The sequence below is a fragment of the Neovison vison genome, chromosome 12, assembly GCF_020171115.1.
Source record: "Neovison vison isolate M4711 chromosome 12, ASM_NN_V1, whole genome shotgun sequence".
Classification (NCBI taxonomy): Eukaryota; Metazoa; Chordata; class Mammalia; order Carnivora; family Mustelidae; genus Neogale; species Neogale vison.
In genome coordinates this window covers 121,185,788-121,212,512 of record NC_058102.1, presented here as the reverse complement: position 1 = coordinate 121,212,512, position 26,725 = coordinate 121,185,788, and the positions used below count along the sequence as shown (strand labels likewise).

The 26,725-nt window shown below is 45.8% G+C and overlaps 1 protein-coding gene across 7 annotated transcripts in view; it reads left to right on the top strand.

The window, feature by feature from the left end:
* Nucleotides 1-26,725, top strand: part of FRMD4A (FERM domain containing 4A) — a 606,410-nt gene that overhangs the window by 416,996 nt on the left and 162,689 nt on the right. For all 7 annotated transcript variants that reach the window (XM_044228298.1, XM_044228296.1, XM_044228301.1 and 4 more), the window contains one exon: nucleotides 2,409-2,474. In XM_044228298.1, coding sequence (XP_044084233.1) covers nucleotides 2,409-2,474 — 66 coding nt within the window. The remainder of the gene's footprint in view (nucleotides 1-2,408; nucleotides 2,475-26,725) is intronic.

The following is a 26,725-nucleotide window of genomic DNA, read 5'->3' as shown; positions in this document are numbered from 1 at the left end:
TTTGAAGAAATGTCTGTTCAGATCCTCTGCCCATTTTGTAATAGGATTGTGTGAGGTTTTGCTATTGAGTCATCTGAGTTCTTTATATCTTTTGGATATTAACACTTTATCAGATACATAAATGGCAAGTATTATCTTCCATTTAGTAGCTTGCTTTCCATTTTGTTGATGATTCCCCTTGTTGTGCAGGAGTTTTCTGTTTTGTTTTGTTTTTTTAATTTTATTCATTATTTGTCAGAGAGAGAGAGAGCAAGCAGAGGGAAAGGGAGAAGCAGGCTCCCTGCTGAGCAAAGAGCCCAAATGTGGGGCTCGATCCTACGACCCTGGGATCATGACCTGAGCTGAAGGCAAACGCTTAACCAACTGAGCCATCCAGGTGCCTGAGCATTTTATTATGATGTTGTCCCACTTGCTTGTTTTTTGAAGCTGACAGATTTTTTAAATGAAGTCAGTCAGCTAAGAAGCCTCCTATGTGCAAAGTTGGTAGATTCTAATGGAATTTGAGTCCTTTCTCCTTTTAAGGCAGTTAACACCTAAAGTTAGGAGTCCAAAGAATGAATAAGGACTTTTCATAGACCCATCTCACATCCATGGCCACCAGCTTCAGCTTATATATGTGCAAAATGACAGACCTTTGGACTGGTTTCCTTGGTTTTTAACTCTATTTTAACCTCTGTTGGAGAGCCTGTGAGCATGTAAAACTTCTCTTGGTGTTTTGTCTCAGAGCTGGGGTCTGCCAAGTTATTCTTATAACTCAGATTGAAGAGACTTTATTTTGGCCCCATCCAAGCACATGTGCTATTTTGGTTAAGATGCCATAACCAGGGAAATCTGACTTGATGGTAGTTGGAGAGGTTGGCTTCTTCTGAGGAGGGAATAAGAGAATTTTCCTACAGGAGTTCATGCCAGCTTTGGACATGCTGATCGTTAGAGGATAATCCCTGTTGAACAGGAAGAGAAGATGGAATCTGTTGCATTGTTCCTGGAGAAAGTGCTCATCAGAAGGGACTGTGATGGCTGGGCATGGAGATAGGGCCAGGATCTGCCCGCGTGCTTCCCTCCCCTTGATCTGCACGAAGTGGCTGCTAGGTGGGCAAAAAGAAGGTGGTTTCAGAGGGGGCTACAGTGTCATAGAAGAATACGAGGGCTAGACGGAAACTTCTGGGTCTTCTGGTCCAGACAGTGGTGTCAGAACCAGCTCTTAGCTGTTGTGAGAGCCTGTTGGTACATTTTTGGGAATTCCGTATGCCAGTGGTAAAAACATAAACATTATTAAAATGAAATTCTCTAAATTTAGAGGTAAGTACCTTATATTAAAAACAAAGGTAATAAAAACTCAAAACCCATTACTCATGCCTGGAAAATTTCCTGATTATTTGACTCTATTCTCATCCATGCCCCTGGGGTTATTTAAGGTTACCGTATATGTAGGAGATATGTTGTCAGGACACTAGCTTGAAATCAAACCCAGGGAAGCTATCTGGAGTGCAGCAAGACAAGTTTGGGTTGGAGTGGTGGCCAGCTGACATCGATGGGAAGCCTCGTTCTTTAAAAGATTTCCTTTGAGAGTGTTGCCAGGGCTCCAGCAAATGCTACAAATGAAGGCTTCTTCCTTCCAGAAAGCCAGTGATTAAACATTTCAGCTGCACTCTCCTGGGCTCAGCCCACTCACTTTTGTACATGAGACAGGGCTGCCGAGATGAACAGACCCTTGTCCAAAGGCCTGCAGCCAAGACCCTAGGATGCCTGTCTGGATGCCTCCCTTACACTGCCGGCGGTGTGCGCAGTACAAGGGGCAAGGGTGAGGAGTCAGGTTTAGCTGTGAACATTCAGCTCCCAGGTTCCTCTGTCACCAGGGAAAACACTATGGGGACCAGGTAATAAATGAATAACACAGAAATCCTGTGGAAAAAGAAGCTTCACAGAAATCAGAAGCAGTTGCCAGAGGAGTGCTAGTCTGCTCCTGGCTGCTCTGTAAGGGGAACGAGGTGGAGCTCGGATGCTGAAATCTGTCCCCAGTTTGTGGTGATGAAATGATTGAATGGAAGAATGATTAAAGCATGGGACACTTATCACAGCCTGGTATTAGGTTATGCATGTGTTTGCTAATTTATTTCCTATCTCCTCCATAAGAATGTAAGCTCCATGCAGGCAGGGACCTTGTCTTAGGTGTCGTTGTACACCCAGCTCCCAGCATGGTGCCTGGCACAGAAAGGGGCTCCATAAATATTTTTGAAGGAACGAATGAACGAATTGGTCCTGCCAGCTCTTAGCATTGTATAGCTCCATCTCCGGGGACATTTTGCCCAGGGGATGGTGCCTGGTGGTGCCCGGCCCTGGGGACACGTTCGTTTGCTGTGTGTCAGGCTGTCAGACTCTCAGTGACCATCGTTTGTCTTTCTTCGTAGATGACGGAGGGCCGTCGATGTCAAGTACATCTTCTTGATGACAGGAAGCTGGAACTGCTAGTACAGGTAACTGATTTTGACCAATGTTCTAAGTTTCTTCCGAGGCTGATATGGTTCGGACTTCAATTCAGCCAATGGGTGGGGAGAGGATAGAAGTGGTTTTCAAATGGGTATCTGGTAGAATCTAGGAGAGAAGGGCGGCACACCATGGTAATTTTGTGCTTGTAAGTGCTATTTTTGTTCATTCTGTTTTTTTGTACACCACGCCTAAGGCATTCAAGGCCAGATGTATATCTAACCTATTGTTGCAAAGCTCTAGAAAAGGAAATTCCGCAGCTGCCATCAGCAATTTCTACTTGCAGGAGTTAACTGGAATATAATGTAAATGACTTCTGCCACAACTGTAACTGATGCACGTCTTCCCTACTTAGAGAGGACTGGAAAACCATTTGCTGTTTCCAAGTGAATCCTTCATAGGTGTGGGAAAGAAGAGGCAATCTCCTGGCTCTGGCTCCCTTCCAGGGGCAACATAACCCCCATCCCACGTGTCCACAATGTATCACTCTTGAATACCTATGTCTCTGTGGACACTCAGGAGATCCGTCAGTCCATCTACAAACTTTGCACCCACCCATCGGAGTCAGAGAAATCAGAGCAGTATTAGAATCACAGACCCTGGCCTTGTTTAATTTGTTCTCAAAAGAAATCATCATTATACCTAGAGCTCCAAAGAATCACAAAGTTGCCCAACTTGATTTAAAGACCTTAATTCCAAATCTGTTGTTTGACTCCAAGTTTTAGAACTATATTTGCTTGAAATTCTCGAACGTCTATCAAATTCTTAGAGCAGTGCCCCTCATTATCCAGAACATTTTGCCAAACAATATGTAATTCATCACTAGGTTGAAATAAAACCTTCATGCTCATTCACTGAGGGCGGGGAATGATACTGCCACGATGGGAAGGTTTGCGTAGAAATACTCTAATGTCACGTTCCCTTGTACATACTGCTTGGATTTGAAAATATTTGAATTGCTAATAACTTAAAGGAGTTAATACTTTCAATTAGCTTTAAATTATAAGAGCAATGTAGGAAACAGAAAGTAGGAAAAAGCTCATAATCACAGCCCACTCATTTACCTACTAGTCTCATTTCAGCACATTTCTTTCCAGCATTTTTCAGATTTCTATTTCTTATGTGGTTGTAATCGTAATGTGTGTAATTCTATTTTATTTTTCCATCTAACATTGTCTTTCATTGGCATTTCCCAAGTTACTGTAAGTTCATCTTTGTTAATATCAGCATCAGCATAAATTACAAAAATGGACATACCATTATTATCTAATGGTTCATTCATTTGGGCACTTTAAGGCTTTTTTTGCTTTAATAGTTTTCTACTATTACCAGTAAACACTGTCATTAATTTACCCATGAGTACAGAAGTCTTCAATGTTTGGATTATGTTCTTATTAAGCTTGATTTCAAGACTTATAGTCTTATTAAAAGTCAAACTTGTGGGGCGTCTGGGTGGCTCAGTGGGTTAAAGCCTCTGCTTTCAGCTCAGGTCATGATCTCAGGGTCCTGGGATCGAGCCCCCGCATCGGGCTCTCTGCTCAGCAGGGAGCCTGCTTCCTCCTCTCTCTCTCTGCCTGCCTCTCTGCCTACTTGTGATTTCTGTCAGTCAAATAAATAAACAAACAAATCTTAAAAAAAAAAAAGTCAAACTTATGGTTTGGATTTGGGGGGTGAGATGAGGCAGGAGACAACCGTAAAGTGAGCGAGATCTCATCCGCAAAATCACTGACAAAGCACTTAGAGCTTTCAGTTGTTAAGAATCAGCGCAAAGAGTTTATAGGAGAGTGGTCCAGTGGTTTTTAGATGCTTTTTAAAAATATATATATATCGGGCGCCTGGATGGCTCAGTGGGTTAAAGCCTCTGCCTTTGGCTCAAGTCATGATCCCAAGGTCCTCGGATCGAGCCCCACATCAGGTTCTCTGCTCAGTAGGGAGCCTGCTTCCTCCTCTCTCTCTCTCTCTGCCTGCCTCTCTGTCTACTTATAATCTCTGTCTGTCAAATAAATAAATAAAATATTTAAAATATACATATATATATATATATATATATATATATATATATATATATCAACACTTAGAGGCTTAGAAAGCAGCCACTCTCTGAAACAGGAAATGGAACCTCAAGTGGCAGTGAAGTTATGGTCTGTCAGCCAGCCAGCCTTCCCCAGGAAGAGGTGAACCAGGGCATTGGAAGTGAACTTGAATTGCAGAAAAGGTATTTAGTTACTAGTATATGCATGCGCCTCTGGAAGGCTTGTCCTCAACCCTTCACAATCCAGAAGATGTTGAATTAGGGCAAGCAAGAGAAGACCTATTCTGCCCTCCCCCTTGAGAACACACGTCATGTGTTACTCCCTTTTTCTAGAACTCTGCTTCCTGCACCGCATCCCTGTGCCTGTGTCTGGTTTCTGCTAAGCCTCCATTTCACAGCCTAGAAGACACTCTTCCCCCCATGTTCTCCCTCCCTGTGCGCTCTCCCCCACAGGCCCCCTTCACCCTTCACAGAGCTATCACAGCTCAGTGTCACAGCTCACTGTCCCTGCCTCTTTACTCTGTTGCCCAGAGCCACCAATGGTTTGAGGGCAGGGTCTCCATCATGATCCCCATGTATCCCCAGCACCCAGCCCAATGCCTGGCACAAATGTCACTAAACAAATCCCTGTGGAATGAAAGAAAGGACTAATCCTAAAATGCCTTGGTATTATTTCCCCAAAGGACTTTTTGTCGTAGAACGAATTGCTTGGCAGGGGATTTTGTTTAGCACAAAAACACTATAGATAAAAAAAAAAAGGGGGAACACTTCTGAAGTCCTTTGGGCATGATTACAAAGCAGACTTCAGCAAAACATAGAGGAGCAAGGTTAAAACTATTGGACAAACACCAAGTTAAACATGACTTTTCTTTCTCCTCTACAAAGTTCCCTTGTCCTGGATTATGTTCTTTCAACAAAACCCTTTCTAAAGGGAATCCCTCTCTGGGGTTCATTTGGACCCATGCTAGTTTTTATAGAACAAAGCATTTGGATCCCATACTTCTCTTTTTGATACCGTAAATCTACAGAGTGACAACCTGGCAGATTCGTTTACTCTTGAGTCACCCAAGTACAGTAGGTGCAGATGGTTTTGTCGGTGTTGCCATGAAGCACAATTTCAGAGTATTCGTAACACGCCTGGGATGAAGAAAAGCTCTTCTCAGTCTTGCAATCTGGAGATGCGGAGTTGGGGTGGGGCAGGTGTGGACCCGACAAGGTTTGGAAGACGGAGAGGCAGGTTGGGAGGAAGTGTTTCTCTCCCACAGAGGGGCAAGTGGGTTTACTCAAGGGTGGCTGCAATTTGAAATAGTGGCAGAGGTGAGACATCGAGTTTTTCAGCCGCTGTTAGGGTAAGAGTTGCATCGAAGGCTACACCTCGCGAAACTCCGACAGCCCAAAGAGGCCCAAGACGGCCTGCAGTCAGCAGCTAACAAGGATTCCTCCCACCAAAAGGATTCTGGTGACCAGACACCCGCACAGACCATTTTCTCCTGTGTAGACCTGGTCCCTGTGACTATAGCATTTCCCTTTTTTCGGGTTAGAGAGCAAAATGGCCATAATCCCAACATTTAATGCTTACAAAGCCCTTTGAGATGATTGAGCAGATCTGTCCTTCCAAATCCCTGATTGCCCTGAGTAAATCCCACGTCACCCCTACAGAGGAAAGGGTAAAGGTCAAGCTGGGATTGGATATTTGAAAAGTTCATCTCAAAATCCACAGCCAGGTACGCAGTACCCACAGCATTATCATGTGACTCCATAGTCCTTAAATTCCACTTAAGGACAGCAGAAATGATGATGTGAGCTTTCCGCAACAAAACCAAGCCTCCATCATCCTCTGTCACCAATGTGTGACAGGGTCCAGGCACATCACCCTCCTATCCAGCCTGGAAATGGTGTCATTTGCCCTGTTGCCCAAAATTGTTTCAACCAATTCGAAATGTACTCAAAAAAGCCTGCATCAGAATGACAGAGTCTGCCATTATGCATGTCTCTCTGTCAGCCACTTCCTGATGCTTCTGTAGCCAGCTAAGAGGGTGTCTTGAATGTTTTGTAGTAAAATCCTCAAGTCTTAGCTTCATATGGCTATTCCTTTAAAGTTAATTTCTCCATTTTTTCCCCCTGAATATTTAGGTGAGCATTTTGAAAGCCAAGAAAGGAAAATGTGCCTTAGCCTTAGTGAGAACAATTTAAATAAGACCGGGAAGAATTTCCAGATACTGCGGGTCAGTAGATGGAGTCCCGGAAGCCGTTAATAAGGAAGGAAGATCCCAGGCTCTTTCTCTTGAATTTCTTAAAAATAGAATAGATTTTCACTTGATTGGAATGGCTGAGGTGTGGCTCTTCCTTATTAGGTTCTCTTGAGGCTTATGACATTACGTGGCCTCCTTTCTCACAGGAAGACATGCCAGGACAAGGAAAATAGACGTGGGCCTTCTCACTTCAGGGCTTTGCCCAAACCCCATAGATGAGTAGATGTTATGCTCTGTTGGCAGGAATTCTTCCCTTTGATGACAGAGCTTTACAAATTGCAATTCTCTCCAGCCCCACGACTGCCTCAACTGCCTCACTTTATGTTTTGTTTGGAAGCTGCCCCGTGATGTCACTAACATCCTTGGACCGTCAGGGCTGACCCAGTCTTTCAGTGGCCATTGGCAGCTTTTTCACCACCATCCACTTCTGTGAAAATAGAGGAACAGAGTGTCCTGTGATTCTGAGAAGTGGCTCAAACCTCAGCTATTTTCCAGGAGAATGAGAAATCATAGCTGGGTTATTGTTGTACATGACACGGTGTCCCTAATTCTGAGAAAGCCAGTGGGACAGAAACGTTAGGAAGGATCTAAAGCTGGACTCTGTCATGCAATGGGAGTTTTGAAATGTGGGCCATCCACACGGACCCGAAGTGTAAAATACACACCCAGTTCTGAAGGTTTCCTATGAAAACAAAAAGTAAAACATCTTCTTAAGGATTTTTATATTGATGATTCCATGTTGAAAATGAAATATTTGGGGGGTATAATAATTAGGTTAAAGAAAATATGTCCGTGAAAATAGTCACGGACTTGTTTAATAGGACTATTTCATATTGGGTTCATGTTTGTGGCGGACATTTTATTTCTGTTGGACAGCTATCTGTAAAGAGTAGAGAGAAGATCATTTAACAAGAGAAAAGATTGTGGACACAGTCAGATTACCCAGATCACCCTGGATGTCCTCTGCAAGAATGATCACACTTTATAGTTCCTTATAGAATGTTGCTGGGGCTTATTTATCTAATTTTTATGTTGACTGTGTAAAGTCAGTGGTAATTCCAATGAAGAAACAAATTCAGGAAGGTCAGATAACTCGCTTGAGGTCGCATAGTAGTAGTAGTCGTCTATGCAGCTTGAACAGAGTACATCCTGACCTCCTAGCACTGCACTGTAGCAAATATATATAATAAAGACCCGGGACATGGGAGAGTTCCCCTGTAACATGGCCACTGTGCTGACCCCGAGCACCAGCCTCGGAAATGACTGGAATTAGAGGCTCCGACCCCCATCTCAAGTCTGGAACTGAAGATGGGCTTACCCAGGTCATTTCATGTCTTAGACCTGAGCTGCTCATCTGTCTGGTGAAGATCTGAGCATGGACACACGTACTGATGGATTTCCAATCACGTGTCCGCCTCCAGGCATCAGGTGTGGAAGAAACAAGCCACAGCAGTTTGAACCTTCTGATCATTTCTCTGTCTGACTACCGTGCTGGTGATACTCCCTCTTAGAGGTTCAGTAAGTTGCTATGGTCCTTGAGTCAAGCGGCATGGAGGACAAAGTGAATATTCTGGCCTATAATGGGCTTTAAAAAAAAACAACTATAAAAAATCTGTGCTACTAGAATAAATGAGCAGACTGGGGTTCTCTGTGTGTGTGCACACCCCCACATACACGCTCACCCTCCCTCCCTCCTCAGCTGCTTCTGTGGATAAGGATGTTCTTCCATTTAAAAAAAAAAAAAAAAAAAGAAGGGACCGTTTTCTACCAAGTAAACCAGGAATTCCCCCAAAGCACGTGTGGCCAAGAAAAAAAAAACACACAGAGCTGATCCTCTGTCTGCTCAACTGGGGAAGGGTGGTCTGCTTGGCTTGCTGGCCTGCCTGCTGAAGCGTGAGCTGGGTCTGCCATCTGCTCCTGTCTGGTCTGACTTCACCAGGAGGTGCGGGGTCAGCCACGTGCGTGCGGGGAGCCGTGTGCAGGGGCTGGAAACAGACTGAGGGACTAGGTAGGAGGAAGCTTCTGTCCGGGACCTCCCAGTCCACAGGCTGCCTCATGAAACAAGAGCCTCATGAAATGGGCAGCACCGCTTTGGGCTGACCTCAAACTTCACCACGATTGCCGTCATCCTTTCTTCGGCTCCTCTTTGCAAAGCTGGGTCCTGCCCCTAATGAGCCAGACAGATGTCTTTCCGAGCCCTGGGGGTGGCTGGTCATATTTAACATTCTAAAGACACGTGATGAAACAAATCAACGTTAAGGTATAGACAAGAGGCAGGTAACACAAGGCTAGCTCTGCATGTAATCTGGCGTTCATTTAGTGGCATGGAAGAATGAGAAATAGTCCAGAACGCATAGCCTTGCACCGGTGACACAAGCAGCTAGCGAGTCTCCCTCTTGGCAAGGAGGGAGGGACCGGTACATCTCCCTTTGCACCAGTGAGGGCTGTGACCGAGAAACTGGTGAACAGTGCTCTGGTTGAGAACAAAAGAGACTCTCAGTCTCCCTGTGGGGCAGTGATGGAGGGAGGAGTGTCAGGATCTAGCAGATTGATGCAATCATCCAGGGACTCCCCGCCCCCCCCCAACACAAAAGTGCTCACAGCTCCTGGGCCAGACAGCTCATCTGGGCTCGGGATAAGGGGAAGAGGCTGTCTGGGGTGATGCTTGGAGGGGTGGGGGTTGTCCAGGATCTGGTTGCTGAGCAACAACCCCTTCTCCGTTCCCCTCCCCCACCCGACGCTCCCTCTGAACACCCCCCACACCCCCATTCTCCCTGGATGCTAATTTTAACCAGTTTGAAAATGTATTAGTTGGAGCCATTTAAATGGCCGATTGGGAGCCAAGTTTGTCCTACAGAAGGGACCATTTCATATGGTTCACACGCCACATGGGATGAAGAAGGAGGAAGGAGAGGGAGACGATGCAGCTCCTGGCCTTCTAGGAACAACCCTCCAGAAACCTGATGTTATGTTTTCGCTTTGATGTCACTGCTGAGTTATTTTTTTTTTCTTTGATCCCTTTACTAAATCATTTCCACATATTCTCTGTAGTAGCCCAGTAGGAGTGTTGGCAGATGAGGACTCTCGGGAGATGGCTGCAAACCAGGGGCTCCTAGTTTTTCATCTCTCTGTTCAAGGGGGATAAGAATGGTGGAGCAGGGAGTAAAGGGATTAAAACAGATTTAACACACAGTGCAGTTCCGCAAAACGGGAGTAGCTGTGTTTCTAGAGGACAGACACAGACACATGCACACACCCCTAAGAGTATGGCTCTGGAGAGAAAAGGGGCCATCTGGAAGGGATGGCATCACAGGAATCTGGGAATTAGCAAATCTGGGTGTTTTTTGTTTTTTATCCCTAACTCACAGATTGGTATTTGGCTCATTGCTCAATTCAGATCCTTGCTCATTTGGTAAATCTCCATTCGTCTACCAGTGGGCACTGCAGACCTAAGAGAACCTCCCTTTGGGGCAAGACGTTCTGTCTAGAGGGGAGAAATTACTCAGGCCATAAGACTTTTTACAAATCCAGGGGTGGGTGGTTCCTCTTCCTGCAGTGGGCTGTGCGTTCTCCTTCCCTCCCTCCTCTGGTTGGGACAGCCGCCTCCTGGGTACAGCTTTGCCAGCAGCACCCTGTCCTCCCTTTTAAGGAGAGCAGATCTGTTCATTCTCGAAGCCCTGTTGCTCCTTGTTCCACCCTTCCTGAAGATGGACGGAAAGAGGCAAACAGCTCTCCTGAGAAACACAGAGCTGTCAGGCAGCCAGGGGTGGTGGAGCAAGGAATCGAAGAGTCAGGGGGAATCTCAGCTGCTGTGTATTTTTCTCTGGCTCTTCCACCCCGGGGGCCCTGTCCCAGAGCCCTTCATGCTCTCTGTTTTCTGTTCCGTCACTAAGGCCAGCATAGAGCCAATGATTTTGCCATCCAAGTGACATGGAAGATTTCCAGATCTCACCCAAGCCCCAGTCAAGCACCTCAGCTGCCTGCTGGGTATGCGTAAGTGACAACCTAGGCGGCCCCTCACGCTCCACACCCCCAGCCCACACCCCCACCCTCATCAAGCCCACATCATGCTCTTCTGGTACCTTCTTTGAAGGGGAGCCCCCTACTCTGCCAAGGCAACCAGGCTCCTATTTTGACTCCATCCCTATCCTGATGTGTGGCCAGCTCTCTTTCTTTCTCCGGTTCCCATGACCCTTAGATAGACAGTCACCACCACCTGGCTTTGACATTGTCACCGCTGTTTGCTTGGAGTCCTACAGCAGCCTCCTCACTGACCTCTGTAATTCCATGCTTTGTCCATTCCAGTTGGACCTGCATGACACAGCCAGATTATTCTTCCGAAAGGACTCCTTTGTGACATGTCTCCAATCAGTAGTTCATTTGGTTTGGACTCCTCTGTTAGACTCTCACGGCCCTCCGTAATCTGACTGGTCCTTCTTACAAGAGCAATATATTGAAGACATGAAGAGTGTAATGTTGTCCCTCACTGTCCCCTCTCTGGGTGTGCCCTAGGGGGTCCTGTTTGCCTGCCTCAGCCAGCAGAACTGGCTTCCTGCATTTTATAACTGCGGGGACTTATATCCATGGTCCTGGACAGAAGCAATCCCATGACCTGACAGTAGTCCTTGCAACCAGTGATTCTCCAACTTCTCTTACATGTAGAATCCTCTGTCTGGTACACGTAAGTAGAGGAGGTTGGAATCCCACCTGCCGCCCACCACCTCTTCAAACGATTCCCCGGAGGCGTCTCTGTACACCCCTCGGGGCTTGGAACTCACCGTTCTAGATAGAGAGCAGGTGACGAAAAATATAAGTGTGCCTTGCTTGATGTAAATGCATGCATTCCTGAACAGTTAAGTGTAAATCAAACTTTAATTACATAAGCCATCTTTTAAATGCCATGAGAAACTTTAGCGTGTGATTAATCACCCATTAGCTAATTGAGCACTTCTTTCTGTTCTAAGTGCTTCCTAGATGCTAAATCATCAGCTGATAATCACCTCCACAACTCTAGAAGGTGGGTAACTGTCACTGTTCCCATCTTGCGGATGAAGAAATTTAGGCACAGAGATGTTAAATAACTTATTCAAAGTGGCCCAGCTAGCGAAGAGTAGAGACCTGATTCAAAGTCAGGCCATGTACCTCAGGCCATGTGAGTAAGAGCGACTTCGGCGCGCTTTGGAGTCAGGCAGCCTGGCTTCAAAACCAGACCAAAATTCAAAATTGACCAAAGCCATGGGGTTCTTAACTCCAAATCTTCGTAACTCTGTCACCTTGGCCAGTTACCCAACCTCTTTGACCTTCAGTTTTTTTTTTTTTTTAAAGATTTTATTTATTTTATTTGACAGAGAGAGAGATCACAAGTAGGCAGAGAAGCAGGCAGAGACAGAGAGGGAAGCAGGCTCCCCGCTGAGCAGAGAGCCCGCTGCGGGGCTCGATCCCAGGACACTGAGATCATGACCTGAGCCGAAGGCAGCGGCTTAATCCACTGAGCCACCCAGGCGCCCCGACCTTCAGTTTCTTTATCTGTAACCCTGGAAGGATAAGGCCTGCAGTCTTCCTGCCGTGATTTGATCTGTAAATGGACACTACTGGCATCCTAGAGTTGTGATTAGGATTCACAGATTCAAACATGGGAAGTGCTCAGCAGACTAATTGGCACCTCATAGGCACTGCCTTAGCCTGGCATCAGGTGTCCAGGCTAGACCACTGAGTAGCTGTGGTAATCTGGACAAGCTGGGTGCCTTTGCTATGTCATCTGTAGAATGGGATCATAAACTACCTCTGACCTTTGAGGGAGATGCTGCCTAATTTCCCGGGCTATCGCTCCTAGTAATTTGGTCACATGATGACTCTGTGCAAGGCTTTGTGGTGTATTTGTGGATTTCATGTAAGTTCATGTGATTGTGATGGGTTGATTCTCAAATGTCTTCACTTTCTGGGCTTCACCTTCTGGGCTTCCCTACACATCATCCCCTAATGTTTTCATAAACACTGGCTAACAATGCTAATCCTTCCAAAGTCATCCTTAAGACAAGGTCATGTGAGGACAGGCAGGATGTATATGGACGTGCGTTCATGCAGAATATCGAAAACCATCTAGATCAGTGAATTCAGTTTTGACCTCCAAGTATGTCAAAGCATGTTAACCACTTAACATATTTGGAGACAAAATAGAAAAAAAAAATTTTTTTTTGACGGGTGCAGCCCAGTATCTGATGAGTGACCCCAGCCTTACTCCTTCATGTTACAGTGATGCTGGCGCACAATTACATACAGAAGGATCGTATTGGCTGTGATAATGCGGGAGGGTAGGACTGAAGGCAGATTCTTTCCCTTGTGCACAAATTAGTGATTGGTTTCCCAGCTTATTACTCATGAACTCAACTGCTCTCAAGTTCATGTACGAACTCTTTTTTTTTTTTTTAAAGATTTTATTTATTTATTTGTCAGAGTGAGCACAGGCAGACAGAGTGGCAGGCAGAGGCAGATGGAGAAGCAGGCTCCTGCTGAGCAAGGAGCCAGATGTGGGACTCGATCCCAAGACACTGGGATCATGACCTGAGCTGAAGGCAGTGGCTTAACCAACTGAGCCACCCAGGGGTCCCACATGTACGAACTCTTGTTTCCCATTAGGGGTTGGATCTCTCACAAAGGTTGCGGCCTGCTAGCCAGATTTTGCAGTGCACAACAGGGTGGACGATTTGGGGCATTTAGATGTGTTCAGTGCAACTCTGTGAGACTTAGAAGAACAGGGGCCTCCCCAAGCCTACTGGATCCTAGCAGCCTTTGATGAAATGCAGGAGAACCTCATGGCTCCCAGGAGGCCTGGCTGCCAGTTCAAAACCGGTCCAGATTTTATTCTTTAAGGAAAGAAGACTTTAACATCCCATGCAGAGCCCTTTTGAGGGAGGCAATAGATCCAGACAACGATTCTTACATTTTACCTTGTTGACAGAACCCTAGGATATATTACAAGATCAAAGTGGGCCATATGTCGGCATTATCAAAATCCTTTGTTCAGCCTTTACGTTAGCCTTCCTTCCTTGCTTATAATAGGGCTTGTGATTTATAAAATAACAGAAGGTATCACTGCATTCCTGCACAGGTCTGAATGAACTGCTCTTATCCTGCAGATGACCTCCATTCTCTGCATCATTTTTACCACATTTTATGCTGGCAAGAGCCAGAGAGGTATAGGGAAACCACCGCCTTCTCAGCCGTCTTTTGGGGGATTAATAATACCTTTTATACACACACACACGTGAATACTGTGGTAGCAGGATGCCTTCAATATTCATTTGGCTGTCTCAAACACATACGTACACACCCCCACCCAACACGTAAATCTTGGGGAGGAACTCTGCCCCGGAGTTCTGGGTTCAACAGCAGTGTCCTCACCAAATTGTCCTCAGAAGCATGAAGAGAAATACTAATCTTTCCCTTCAGCTTCACTCCGTTTGAGCACAGTGAAATCAAAACACAGTCAATTCTAAAGAAAATCTGCGGGCTCCTTGATGTGTGTGCTTCCCAGCCACAGGTAGCCCGGTCACAGGGCTGGCTGGCTCCAGCCACATCTTGACACAGCAGTGTTGGAAAGGAGGAAAGGGAGTTGCTCCTCCCATTAACTCTTTTTCTCATGGGGGAAAAAAAAAAACCTTTTCAGATGGTCTTCCCTGTCCCTCCCGTCCCTGCTCTACCCCAGACCATAGCTGGGTCATTTTTGTCCTGTCTGGACCAGTCCCTGACAAGGGAGGTAGGATTCATGTGATTGGCTAACTCGGTGATTCTCACAGGTGGTCCTGGGTGGGCAGCATCAGCATTCATCAAGAACATGCTAGAAATGCAACTTCTCAGGCTCCACCCCGAACAGAGCCAGAACGTGACCCAATAGAGTCAGCCTCTGGAGCTTGTATGTTTTCCCAGCACGCTCTATGTTCAAATGGTAGTATTGAGGCTCACCTTTCTGGAACTTTCCTCCATGGCTCACTGCTAGGGTCACTGTGATTCCCAGACTGGCCTTTAAGTGACCAGAAAATTTAAAGATAAAGGGAAAGTAGGACTGGAAGTTTTGTTTTATGCCAAGTAAGGGTAAAAAACATTGCAGGTTGCTTTTATCTTCATCTGTATAATAAAAAAGAGAAACAGATCAAAAGAATAGGAAAACTATTAAAAAAAAGTCTTTAAATAGGATACATTTAATTGTATAAAAAATTACATATATTAATCTTACTTTTCTGTCGTATCACTAATGGACAGATGTACTGGGGCTTAGGATCCATTGATGTGATCAAGCTCACGCTTAGGCTAAAATCAGATCCAATTTTGAATCCCGGCTCTCTTTTCCCACCCAGACAGTATGTGGCCTTGGGAAATATTTACCTTGACGAACCTCAGCTTTCTTGTTGCTAAAATGGGAATTCTATTAACTACCTTGCAGGACTGTGATGAGAAGTACAGATAACAGAGCCAAGTACCCAGTAAATGGTAACTGCTGTCACCAAAAAGTTTATCAATGTTAACCAGATGAACAAATGCATGAAGAGCTATCAAATGAAAATTTCTCCTTTCTTCAGTTTGTGGCTTCTATCCTCATTTATTTGTGACAGAAGGAACAATCAAACAATTTTTCAGTGAATCCAAATATATGAACTAGGTGATCCTCAGAAAAAGAGAAAGGGGAACATAAGAATAGGACACAAATTTCTCAGTGATTGTTCTTGGGATAATCATTTTATTTCCTAAAGCTCAGGCAGTCTTGGGGTTGGTTGTTCCTTGGCCTCCCAACACCTCCGTCTTCACACGTGTAGCTGTGTAATAATAGCCAACCTGTAACTGACAAAGCCTTTGGTTGCCGAATTACCAGCTGATACAGTGCCCTGTGCTGAGGGAGTCGGTGAGAGTGGATGGATGCTGGGTGGCGTCGTGGTTCTGGCACTAAGCACGGGGACTCAGTGCAGACCACACACGTTCCCAGCCAGGTGACCCTCCCTCCAGAAACCAGTTGCAAGTTCAAGGATCCCCACGCCCCCTGCACTCCTGACCAGCTGGATGTAACCCTGGGAGTTCTCATGACCCCCAGTTTGATAATTCACTAGAACGACACATAAAACTCAGGAAAGCATGATATTCATGATTATACGGTCTTATCATAAAGAATATAAACCCAGACCCATCAGTGAGGAGACACAGGGGTAAGGTCTGGAAGGCCCCCAAGTGCAGAACTTCCGTACCCTTTCCCCAGAAAGGCATCACCCTCCTGGTGCATCAATGTGTTCACTAACCAGGAAGCTCCACCTAGCCTCACTGCACAGAGATTTTATTAGGGTTTCATTATATAGACTTAAAAAAAATAATAAAATGACATATAACATTGTATAAGTCTAAGGTATACAAGATGTTGATTTGGTACATTTACATGTTGTAATAAGTCTGTCTGACTTATCTCACTTAGCATAATGCCCTCAAGATCCACCCACATGTGTTGCAAATTGGCAGGCTTGACTTCATCTTCACAGCTGAATAGTATTCCATTGTGTGTGTGTGTGTGTATGTATGCCACATCTTATCTATTTTTCCATCGACCAACACTCAGGCTGTTTCCATATCTTACCTGTTGTGAATACTGCTGCCATGAGCATGGGAGCACAGATATTTCCTTAGTACCGTGTTTTCATTTCCTTTGGATGTGTACTCAGAAATGGGATTGCTGGATCAGATGGCAGGTCGATTTTTAATTTTTTTGAGGCACCTCCATTCTGCTTTCTCTAGTGGCTTTACATTCCACCAACAGTTGGAATCGTTGGCCGTGTGATTGGACCCAGTCTCCAGAGATTGTAGGTTGGGCTGATGGCACACCACACAGAGCCCCAGCCCACTAATCACGTGATGGGGTTAACCAACTCCACTCTGAGTCATCTCATTACAATGAAGTCAGGTGTGTTTTGTGAATATCCAAGACACTCCCTTAATAGGGAAATTCCAAGGATATAGAGACTCAGGAATTGGGGATAAAAACGAATCAAATCCTTTGTTATACAATAATAGTTAATGAGGCAGGCATCCAAAATCTGAAAGCATGTTCTGAGATTGTTGAAACAAGACCAGAGTTAATGAAGTCTCTGCTGCCCCCAAGCATGAACTTGGACCTCAGACCACTTTTTAACTGTGGGACCCTATTGGTTGCTGAGGCCACCATTGTGAAATACCCACAGACTAGGTGGTTTAAATAACAGGAATTTATTTTTTCACAGCTCTGGAGGCAGGGTTGGTTTCCCCTGAGGTCTCCTTGGCCTGCAGATGGCCATCTTTGTGTATCCACCCATGGCCTTTTCTTTGTGTGAGAGCATCCTTGGCATCCCTTCCTCTTCTTAGTAGGACCCTGATCCTACTGCATTAAGGCCCCACCCTTATGATCACATGTAACCCTAATTAACCTTTTAAAAGATAGTCACTTGAGGGTGAGCACTTGAACCGAAGAATTTGGGGGACACAATTTAGTTTGTAACAGTGATTTTGTCCTCTTTAAGCCTGGAATTGAATTTTTTTTTTTTTTTGTTAGGAAAGTAAGTAAAAGGAAATGAAAGTAGATAATGATTCTTTCTTTGAAGGACAGTTGTGAGGCATAAAAGTGATAGGGTGTGCAGAGCTGCCCCCCACAGCCATCCTGAGGGAATGCAACAGGCTTCCCGCCATCATCTGTGTGGGCATACCGTCGTGTGCTGCCTGCAATGAGACCCTGGCTTCTCACCTGGGAAGTGAATGTTTCATGAGTCTGGCTCTGTGTTGCTGGCTCTGAAGGCCGCTCTCTGACTGGGTGTTTACCAGAGGGAGTCAGAGCCTGCTCAGCACTTGCCAGCTGGGGCCCAAGTCATTGCTCTGGTGGTGGTGTCCACTACTTCCTCATCTCGGTCACCATAACACATGGATGACTGCACCCCCCCCCCATGAGCCAGGAAACAGTTTGCCAGGGTCTGTGATGGCCTGGGTTTGAGGAGCATTGAGCCAGCTGTCTTTGACATAGCAATCTGGAAAAGCATGCCATCTGAATCTTAAACCCTCTTGGCCTATGAACTTAAAGGAGAAAGAAAAGAGAAGAATGTTAATTGTGCCCGAAGCCAAAATATCTAGGACCTCACTGAAAACCTTAGAACTTGACAGCTGTACCTATAGACTCAAATTTATCTCAGTGGCATTTTAGGGCAGGAAGCCTATTGGCTGAGATGCCCACCGAGGAGGGTCATTTGAAAAGTATTTCCTCAGAAATACAATTCTCTTAGTCTTCTGTCTAGATAGATAACTAAATACGCAGTGACCTCCTCAAAATGTCTTGAGAAGTGGTTCTTCCAGTTCGGCCCTAAAGTTATGTTAATCATTCTGTTTATCTGTTTCATCAATGGATGGCTTTATTCAAAACACGGTCATGGTCCGTGTTTTGGTATCATAAGGAAAATCGGCACTGTCTCCATATCCTGGGAGCTTGCAGAGTAAAGAATCTAATGCCATTGTGGTCAGATACATAGAAAACAATTCGGAGAAGAAACAACAGGACTAACCAAGAAGCACAGGACAAATAGATGAGCTTACGAAAGCAGACCACCAGGGTGCCTGGGAGTTCAGAGACGTTTCCCATGATGTTCTGAAGACTGGGATAAGCAGAGGAGAGGTTACGATTTCTGGTGGCATTGAGCCTGCTTTCCTCTTCACCTTCTTTAGAGGTGCTCTCTGGGTGGGTTACCAAAGAGACCAGAGACAAATTCCTGACCGCTCTGCTGTGGTCAGAACAGGAAGCAGAATGGAGAGTGAGGAAGTAGACAGGAGGTGCCCGGCAGGTCTGTGTCACCAGTCACGTCGGTTGTCGGAGCACCTAGCAGAGAGTGAGATGGGGATTGGAAGGGAAGAAGGCAGGAAGTCACAAGTGCACCACACTCACACATTTCTTACCGGTGGATGCAGGGTTACGCGGTCAAGAGTGGGAGCACAGCTGATGAGCATGTGTGGCAGGCTGACATAGGGGTGAGATTAAGGAATAATACTACCCAAGGATGTAAAAGAAAGCAGAAGCTACCCATTTTGACCAACTGTTGGAAAAAGCTCAGTGACTGCAAACACGACCCTCGGATCCTTTGGGATTTTATCTGCGTTCCCCACTGCTGGCATTCTGATTTATGGAAATCTCTGAACAGTTTCGTTAAATAGGGTCAAGAATCTTGGCTGGAATTCTTGGATTCTTGGTGTGTGATACGGGGAAGTGGTGATTCAGAGCCCAGCTGGGACTCCAGAATCCCAGTGTCGGGGCCCTTGATATTTGCCGGGCTCAGCCCGCTGTGCTTCAGAAGATTCTTTCCAGCTAAGTGACCATATTAAGGGAGAGAGAAAGGAGGCAGTTTTGTTTGTTTAAACTTGTATTTCTAATTTTGGATGGTCCTTTCAAAAGTCCACGCCCTTTGAGGAGACCATTCCTTGAACTAGCATTCCCAAAGGTGTGCTCCATGGAACATGAGGCCCAGAAGTTTGAGGAGAGGGTTCCATGTCAAGCAAGAGTGAGAACTGCCTTACAGTGCTTTCCCATCTGAGATACGGGCACATTTGCTCTGAAAGTCACTGAGAAGGCTTGCTGTAGAGGCACTTAAAGGTTGGTCAGTCTTCCCAGGATTCTGTGTCTAACAGTCGGGGAAATGCCCCATTTGACTCCCCGCCAAGACACCTGTCTTCTCTCAGCACTTAAGTCACCAATGTGACGATCTGGACAAGCCACTTGGCCTTTCTGTGCCTCAGTTTCTCCCACAAAAAGTGTTGATTTCTATACTACCTCTTTTTCCTTTCCCAGAAACTACTGAGATCAAGGAAATGATCAAAATAATAGTGATGATAATAATAATGTTTTGAGCCTTTTAGGAAGTTGGTGCAACCAAAATGTCCAATGTCATAAGAGTTCCAAGAAAAACTGACATCCGTTCCTTAAAGAAAAATTCTGTACTGAATTCTCTACTGAGCCCTGCAGTGCCAGTCCATCATAGGTACTCTCTAGATGCTCACTGAATCACTGAATAAAAATAATAATATATAAAGAGTATGTAGCTGTATATTAAAGTATATAATAACATATTAAAGTTGCAAATATTTACATTGGCAGGCACACTACTAAATACATGTGTATGTTTTTACTGATTCTTTATGACAACTCTAGAAACAACTGTTCCTACATTCGTGCTGGTGTTGAGGAAACTGAGTCACAAAGAGTTAATTCCTGAAGGTCACACATCTCCAGGAGTGAAAGAACAGGGCTTAAACCCAAGTTTGTCTGGTCCCAGAGCCCTGCTCTCAGCCATTATATTTGCTGGCATGCCGACTGAGTGAGTTTTGAAAAGAAAGAGACTATGTTTCTTTCAAAATTTGTTCTGGTGACCTCCATCCCAGGCGCCCTCGGCAGCCTGACTATGTGGTCTGAGATGATGCTCTGTGCACACGGCCACCATGGAGACAATCTGATTGTCTGCGAGTTCCTTTGCCAAAGTGGAACTAAGGAAAAAAGCTGAGCAGAGAAGAATTTGAGAGGTAAGAGTGAGGTCTGTGTAGTCAAGAAGAGAAATGTTAACCCTGTCTGCTTAAAAAGCCATTTGGTGCTCCCTTGAGCTCATGTAAATCACCCCATCTTAATAGCCTTCCTGGAAGTATGTCATACATTAACTTGGGCCCTTCTCTATTCCCTATTCCCCTCCTGTGGCCCCCATTCCTTTCTCTATTGATGTTCTTTGTAATCCTGTGAAGACTATTCTCCAGACCAGAAATTTCAGGCACATCAATTTAGTCTCCTATATGCCCTGGGGGATGAAGTCAAGCTTTTCAAAAGTTTTCTTTTTAATGTCAAGCTTTCAAATTCTGGTACCCTTTGACTATTCAAAAATTAATACTTGGAGTTGCTGAAAGAAGCCTCAGGGGTAAGAGGTTTGGTAACTCCCCATTTTTCTTCCTGGAGAAGAGGACAGGGGTTGAGCTCATGTCTGCAGGCAGAGAGTTATATTTTAAGGAAGACTAAACGAATTTGTGTCCAGAGACTGGTTTCTTAAGAGAACCGGCTCTGCTGCCTCAACACTTGGTATTTTTCGAACCAGCTTCCATATCCTCACGGAGGAGAACTTCCCACTTTGGGTTTGACGTGTAGGCCCACAGTGCCCACTTTTGTGTCTGAGCGTCTGTCTGAAAAATCCCTTGACCAGGGGCTTGGAGGTTGGGGCGGCGGGGAGGGAGGGACTGATTCTTTGTTGTGCATTCCTTTTACTGTGCATCATGTCCACCTTTCTGTTTTAAAAGCAAAGTTTGTAAGTGATCTTGAACAGCTTTATTGAGGCATATTGACATTTATCAAAATGTGCGTATTCAAAGTGCATAATCGGATTGTTTTGATGTGTGTATACACCCTGGGAACCATCAAAAAACCCTAGCTCATTCTGCAGCCACAGCCAACAAACATGTCTCCTTGGGACCACCCAGCACCCCCTGGCACTCAGACACCCTGCTTGGTGAAGCTGATGGACCCCAGACCCTCGCCTTGCAGACCATGGATGGCCGGGCCAGCAGATTATCACAGCATGCTCAGGAGCTCTCTGGAAACCACATTAGAAATTTTTAGGGGCTCTGTAAAGGAAAGGCAAGCATTTTTTTTACTTCTCCATGCCTTTACCCCCAGACTCAAAGCTGGGGTGTTCTGGTCTTGAATGCAACACATAGCACTGACCAGGCCTTGAAAAGCTGGCAGGACTCTGAGGGTGAGGAGTGAACCGTTGGCCGCTTGTAATCTGGGTTCTAGAGCACACTCAGCACGGGGGAGTCTTTCACTTCCTCACTGGCACCAAGTCAGAAAGACGGGCAGGAAGAGTCCTAGGATTGAGGCATTTCAGCAGGAACCAAACCCAAAATAAATGCTGAAGGGAGGGCACAGACAGTGAGGGCAGGGGTGGGCATTGGGGGGTGGACACCAAAGCACAAGTCAGTGCAAGAATTAGACCTGCTCTGTTTCCCAGACTGTCCCGTGGATCCCTCCACATTTACTCCCTCATGTTGCCGAGGTGTGTACAGACAAGAAAAAAAGAAGTAAAAATTACCAAGGTTCTGTTACTTTTAAAATGTTGAGTTATGAAACTTTTATTTCAAACATACCTACTTTATTCATACGTCTGACATACAAAGGGCGTTATTTGAAATCCAAACATAGGGATGCCTGAGTGACTTAGTCGGTTAAGTGTCCACTTTTGGCTCAGGTCATGGTCCCAGGGTCCTGGGATCAAGTCCCACATCGGGAGTCCTTGCTCAGTGGGGAATCTGCTTGAGATTCTCTCCCTCCCTCTCCTTCTGCCCCTCCCCTGCTCATGCTCTCTCTCAAATAAATAAATAAAATCTGAAAAGAAAGAAAGAAAAATCCAAGCATAGAAGGTTATATATGGGGGCACCTGGGTGGCTCAGTTGGGTTAAGCCTCTGCCTTCGGCTCAGGTCATGATCTCAGGGTCCTGGGATCGAGCCCTCTATCGGGCTCTCTGCTAAGCAGGGAGCCTGCTTCCCCCTCTCTCTCTCTGTGTGCCTCTCTGCCTACTTGTGATCTCTCTGTGTCAAATAAATAAATAAAATCTTAAAAAAAAAAGTATGGACATCCTTTGTCACAGATTGAGTACAACCCACCAACATTCATAGAGCTTTGTCTGCATCCTATAGTTTTGTTAAAACTTCATCCAGGGCATGCACATAATTCCTGTTGGAATTACTAGGTACCCTGTACCCTTTCTGTTATGTAACATAACATCTCACTCCATGAAGATGCTAAGTTTGTTCCTGTGGCTCACTCTTCAATTGTCAGGGTTATGATTTATTCAGAAAGAAATGGATAAAGGTAAACTGAGGGTCGGAACTTTTGCCCAGTCCTGTGTCGGTTAAAACTGAAAGACGGAGTCTGGGATGCATGAAGAGCAGAGGGGCTGCTTTGAGCAACACGTATATGACGCTTGGTCCGCAGTCCAGCCCAGCAGGAAATGTGACCTAGTGTCTCAAGTCACTAAGGCGGTTGCCTTTCAGGACTGCTTTTATTTAAAAAAAAAAAAAAAAAAGAAATTTTAAAAAATCCCATGGTTTTCAGATTCAGTTTTAACAGCATGAAATAAGGGAAGCCCTTGGTTCCTGAAATGTCGGTGAGCTATAAACAAAGGTCAGATTCTTAGGGGAACTGGTGTGTTTTCTCCACAACTGGACTTCAGCGTTTGCTGAGAATCTTTACTTCTGACATTTTTAATATGCTGTGTGTGTGTGAAACACTGGAGTGAAGGATGAGGCAGTAGGAAAAGAATAAATGCTAGAATTCTGAATTTGTGATATATGGGAAAAGGCCTGTAGGTTTGTGTGTTTTCCTTCCATGTCTTCCTTAGATCTTTAGACCAGTTTTTAAAACCGTACTGATTTAATTTTCCTTCAACTGTAATAGACTCAATACCTTGTTTAATAGGTACAGAGTTTCAGTGTCACTGAATGAGATGAGCTCTGGAGATTGATTGCACTTCAGTGTAATTGTTCTCAACCCTGAGATGGTCAATTTGGGGGTATGTCTTACCACACGCCAAAAAGCCGCAGCCTTCTTAGAAAGCATCTGGGTTGTCAAAACCTTCTCAGTGAGGGAATTCTTCATGCCCGTGTTAATTTTCTTCTCAGAATTTCACGTCATCCCCTCTTCGGGAAAAGAAAGAGGTACTTAACACCACCTGTACAATTCGCTGTCATAAGCACTAACAGGCTCCAAGAGTAACGCTGCTTGACATTCTCTGACCCCCTGATGCTCAAAAAGAGGAGGAAGCAGCAGCTCTGAGGCCCCATGATTGGAGTTCAGGCCATCTTTCCTCCAGACTTAGCCCGTGAAAGTGACCAGATTGCCAGGAGGGTGCTCCTGGAGAAAGGCAGGAAGTCCAGAGGGGAGCTGTGCCTCTCCTGTGGTTGAACCAACTCCCAGGAAAGGAGAGTGGCCAGGATATGCTTCTGGAATAGGGATGTCAGGGAAGGTCATGGTCAGAGACCGCTGCCGCCTCTGCTTCCTCCACTCACTGTCCCTCCAGAAAGCACAGAAGATTCCTGTTGGGTCCTGCCCTCTGACTTTCTGGAATGTTCCACTTAGAGCTGGAAGCTCAGACCTTGGCCATAGGATACCACCCAACCTACAGGTTCATGGTTTTTTGTTTCATTTCTTCCCTGCAAACAGTGCCGGAAGTGCCAAGTTACAGCCTCCCTGGATAAAGAGATAAGATCTAGAGTCTGCTTGCCTGGGTCTGAAGCCCCAGGTACCCTGATAGGTGTGGGACCCTTGCTGTAGGAATAACAGTGACAATAACACTTGTCTCATAGTGTTGTTGAGATGAACTACAGAGGTGTGTATATCATGGAGAACTTCTGATGACCTTGGGAAATGCTAGACACTGTTATAAGGCTTTACCTGTTGTCAGGACTTTAACCCTCATGACATGAGGATGAGTAAGTGCTGTTATGTATCAAGAGGTCCATCTAACTCGCCAAGGCCCTGCAGCCCCAGAACCAGGGCTATCAGCCACACAGCCTGTGGCGGGGTGCCCATGGTGTTGGGAGTTGGGACTGCTTCCTTGTAGGTTCCTGTTGCAGAGCTCCGTGCCTGGCACATGGCTCAGCACAAAGTGGGTGCTCTGTGAACGCCACTCTGTGTTAGGGGAGCATGTGTGTGAAGACGGTCTATAAACTGAAAGGTTTCGGGATTCTGATAATACTACGGGTAAACGTCCCCCCCGACTCACTGTTTCTTCCTTTAGAATCTCAGTCCTGGCTTCTCATTAGAATCAGCCAGTTCCTGGGCCCCTCCAAGACCCATTCAGTCAGACTATCTTGACGGGGCCCAGGCAGCTCTGGCTTTTCAGATTTCCCAGGCGAGCCTCACGTGCAGCCAAGCCTGGAAATCACTAATTGAGTAGAACATCCCAGGTTCTACTGCAGGTTTTTCTGCCCACATTTCCTGCTTCCTGTTCTAGAACCTCCAAATTTGAACAAAGCACCAGGTTCTGTTGGGGAACAGATCTGGGGAGTATGGTGGCTCGTCCTTGAGGGAATTTTAATCAAGTAGTTGGAAAGACCAACCTGGGCTGTATCTCTGAAGAGATGTGGAGGGAGCGGTCAGAAGTGTGCCGGGAGGGAATTGGTGTCCAGGCTCACTTTCCGGGGAGCCCCATGGGAGAGTTGGTTCTTGTAGTCTGAGGTGTCCTTTTACATGCACTGGAATATAAGTCAGGCCTGGGTTTTGTTTTTGCTTTTGCTCTGTTTCATTCTTCCCTCTGCTCTCCCACTGAGGAAGCGAAAGTCTTAGAAACTATGCATCAAGGGGAGACTTTCCATGGGCTCAGCTAAGAAGGTCTGGGGTAGCAGGCTGAATGAATTCTGATAAAGGTGCACATCCACCCACACCAGGACCATCCAGTGGACATCAACCCCAGCGAATGCCATCATGTTCCCTGGTCATGACAGTCTGGGAAGCTCCTAGGCAAAGAAGGCAGCTTGGGATGAGGACGTTGGCAGAAGTTGGGGTGTGGCAGGGGAAGTGCAAAGAGAAAGTGTGAAGGGAATTAACAGGCATTCTGTCATAATCATGTGTCAAGAACTGAATTACATTTTGCACATATGGTCTTATTTCATTTTCACAACATTTAGAAGGTCAGCAGTATTAAACCCATTTCACAGAGTAGAAGCTAAAGCTCTGAGAAATGAAGCTACTTGGCCACGATCGCACAACAGTTCATGAATCCTGATTCCGATCCAGATGTCTGACCCAGTCCCCTCCTATTTCTTAGCCGGGGTCATCCTGGGTCCTTATGGCCCAGATCAGTGCCCAGGACTCCATCTGGAAGCTCATGGGGTCAGTTTCATCCAGAGAGGCTCTACTGGGGGATCAGAGAAGGCATGTTTGGTCTAAAAACCTGGCAGGCTGAAAGCGAGGGTCCCACCTCTCTCATGCCTCTCTGTTCATCTGAGAAGTGTCATGTGGAAGGACATAGGTCTGGAGTAATTTTTTAAAAATCAAAAATCATTAGGGCACCTGGGTGGCTCAGTTGGGTGCATCCGACTCTTGGTTTCAGCTCAGGCCATGATCTCAGGGTTGTGGAATCGAGCCCCAAGTCAGGTTCTGCACTCAGCAGGGAGTCTGCTTGAAGATTCTCTCCCTCTGCCCCTCCCTCAGCTCACATGCGTAGGTGCACATGCTCTCCCCCTCTCAAATAATAAGTCTTTAAAAATATAAAAATAAGTAAAAAATCAAAAGCCGCAATACTGAGTGCAGATGTACATGCATGTGTGTGCATATGCACACGTTCACACTTTGTATGACCCTGACCAGGAACTTGCAGGGCGAGCCTTTAGGCTTCTTACGAAGTGTTGGATGGCAGTGCTGGAGTTGTGTTTCTTCAGAGCCTCCTACTGGTTCTGCACGGGACGAGAATAGGTGAAATCCGCACAGGGAAATCAACTATAATCCTAACCCCTCTACTCTTAGAAGCACAGAACTCTGGGGTCTGCAGAGTCGGGACAAGCACCTGGAACTCATTCTGAGCTGGGCCCAGGACTCCTTCTACCCCAGCCGGGCTTTAGAGAAGCTCTGGGAGGAAAGTGTGTTATATTTGCATTGTTTGTTTCACCTTCTCATTCTGATGCTACAGCTGAGTTGAATCCTTGATTTCTTTGATGGAGACATTCAGAGAGGCTTTGAAAGGCAGCAGCCCAGACAACAAAATCTCCTTTGTGCCAGTGACAGGGGCCTTCGTCTGACCCTTCCCTCCTACAAGTGAAGGAAAGAGGGTCCGGGAGTGACAGCTCCCTGCCCAAAGGACACCCTGCCTAGCAACCAGTGACACTTGCCGCCACGGGGTCACAACCCATGATGGTCTCTCTCTTTCCAGACTGACACGCTATTAT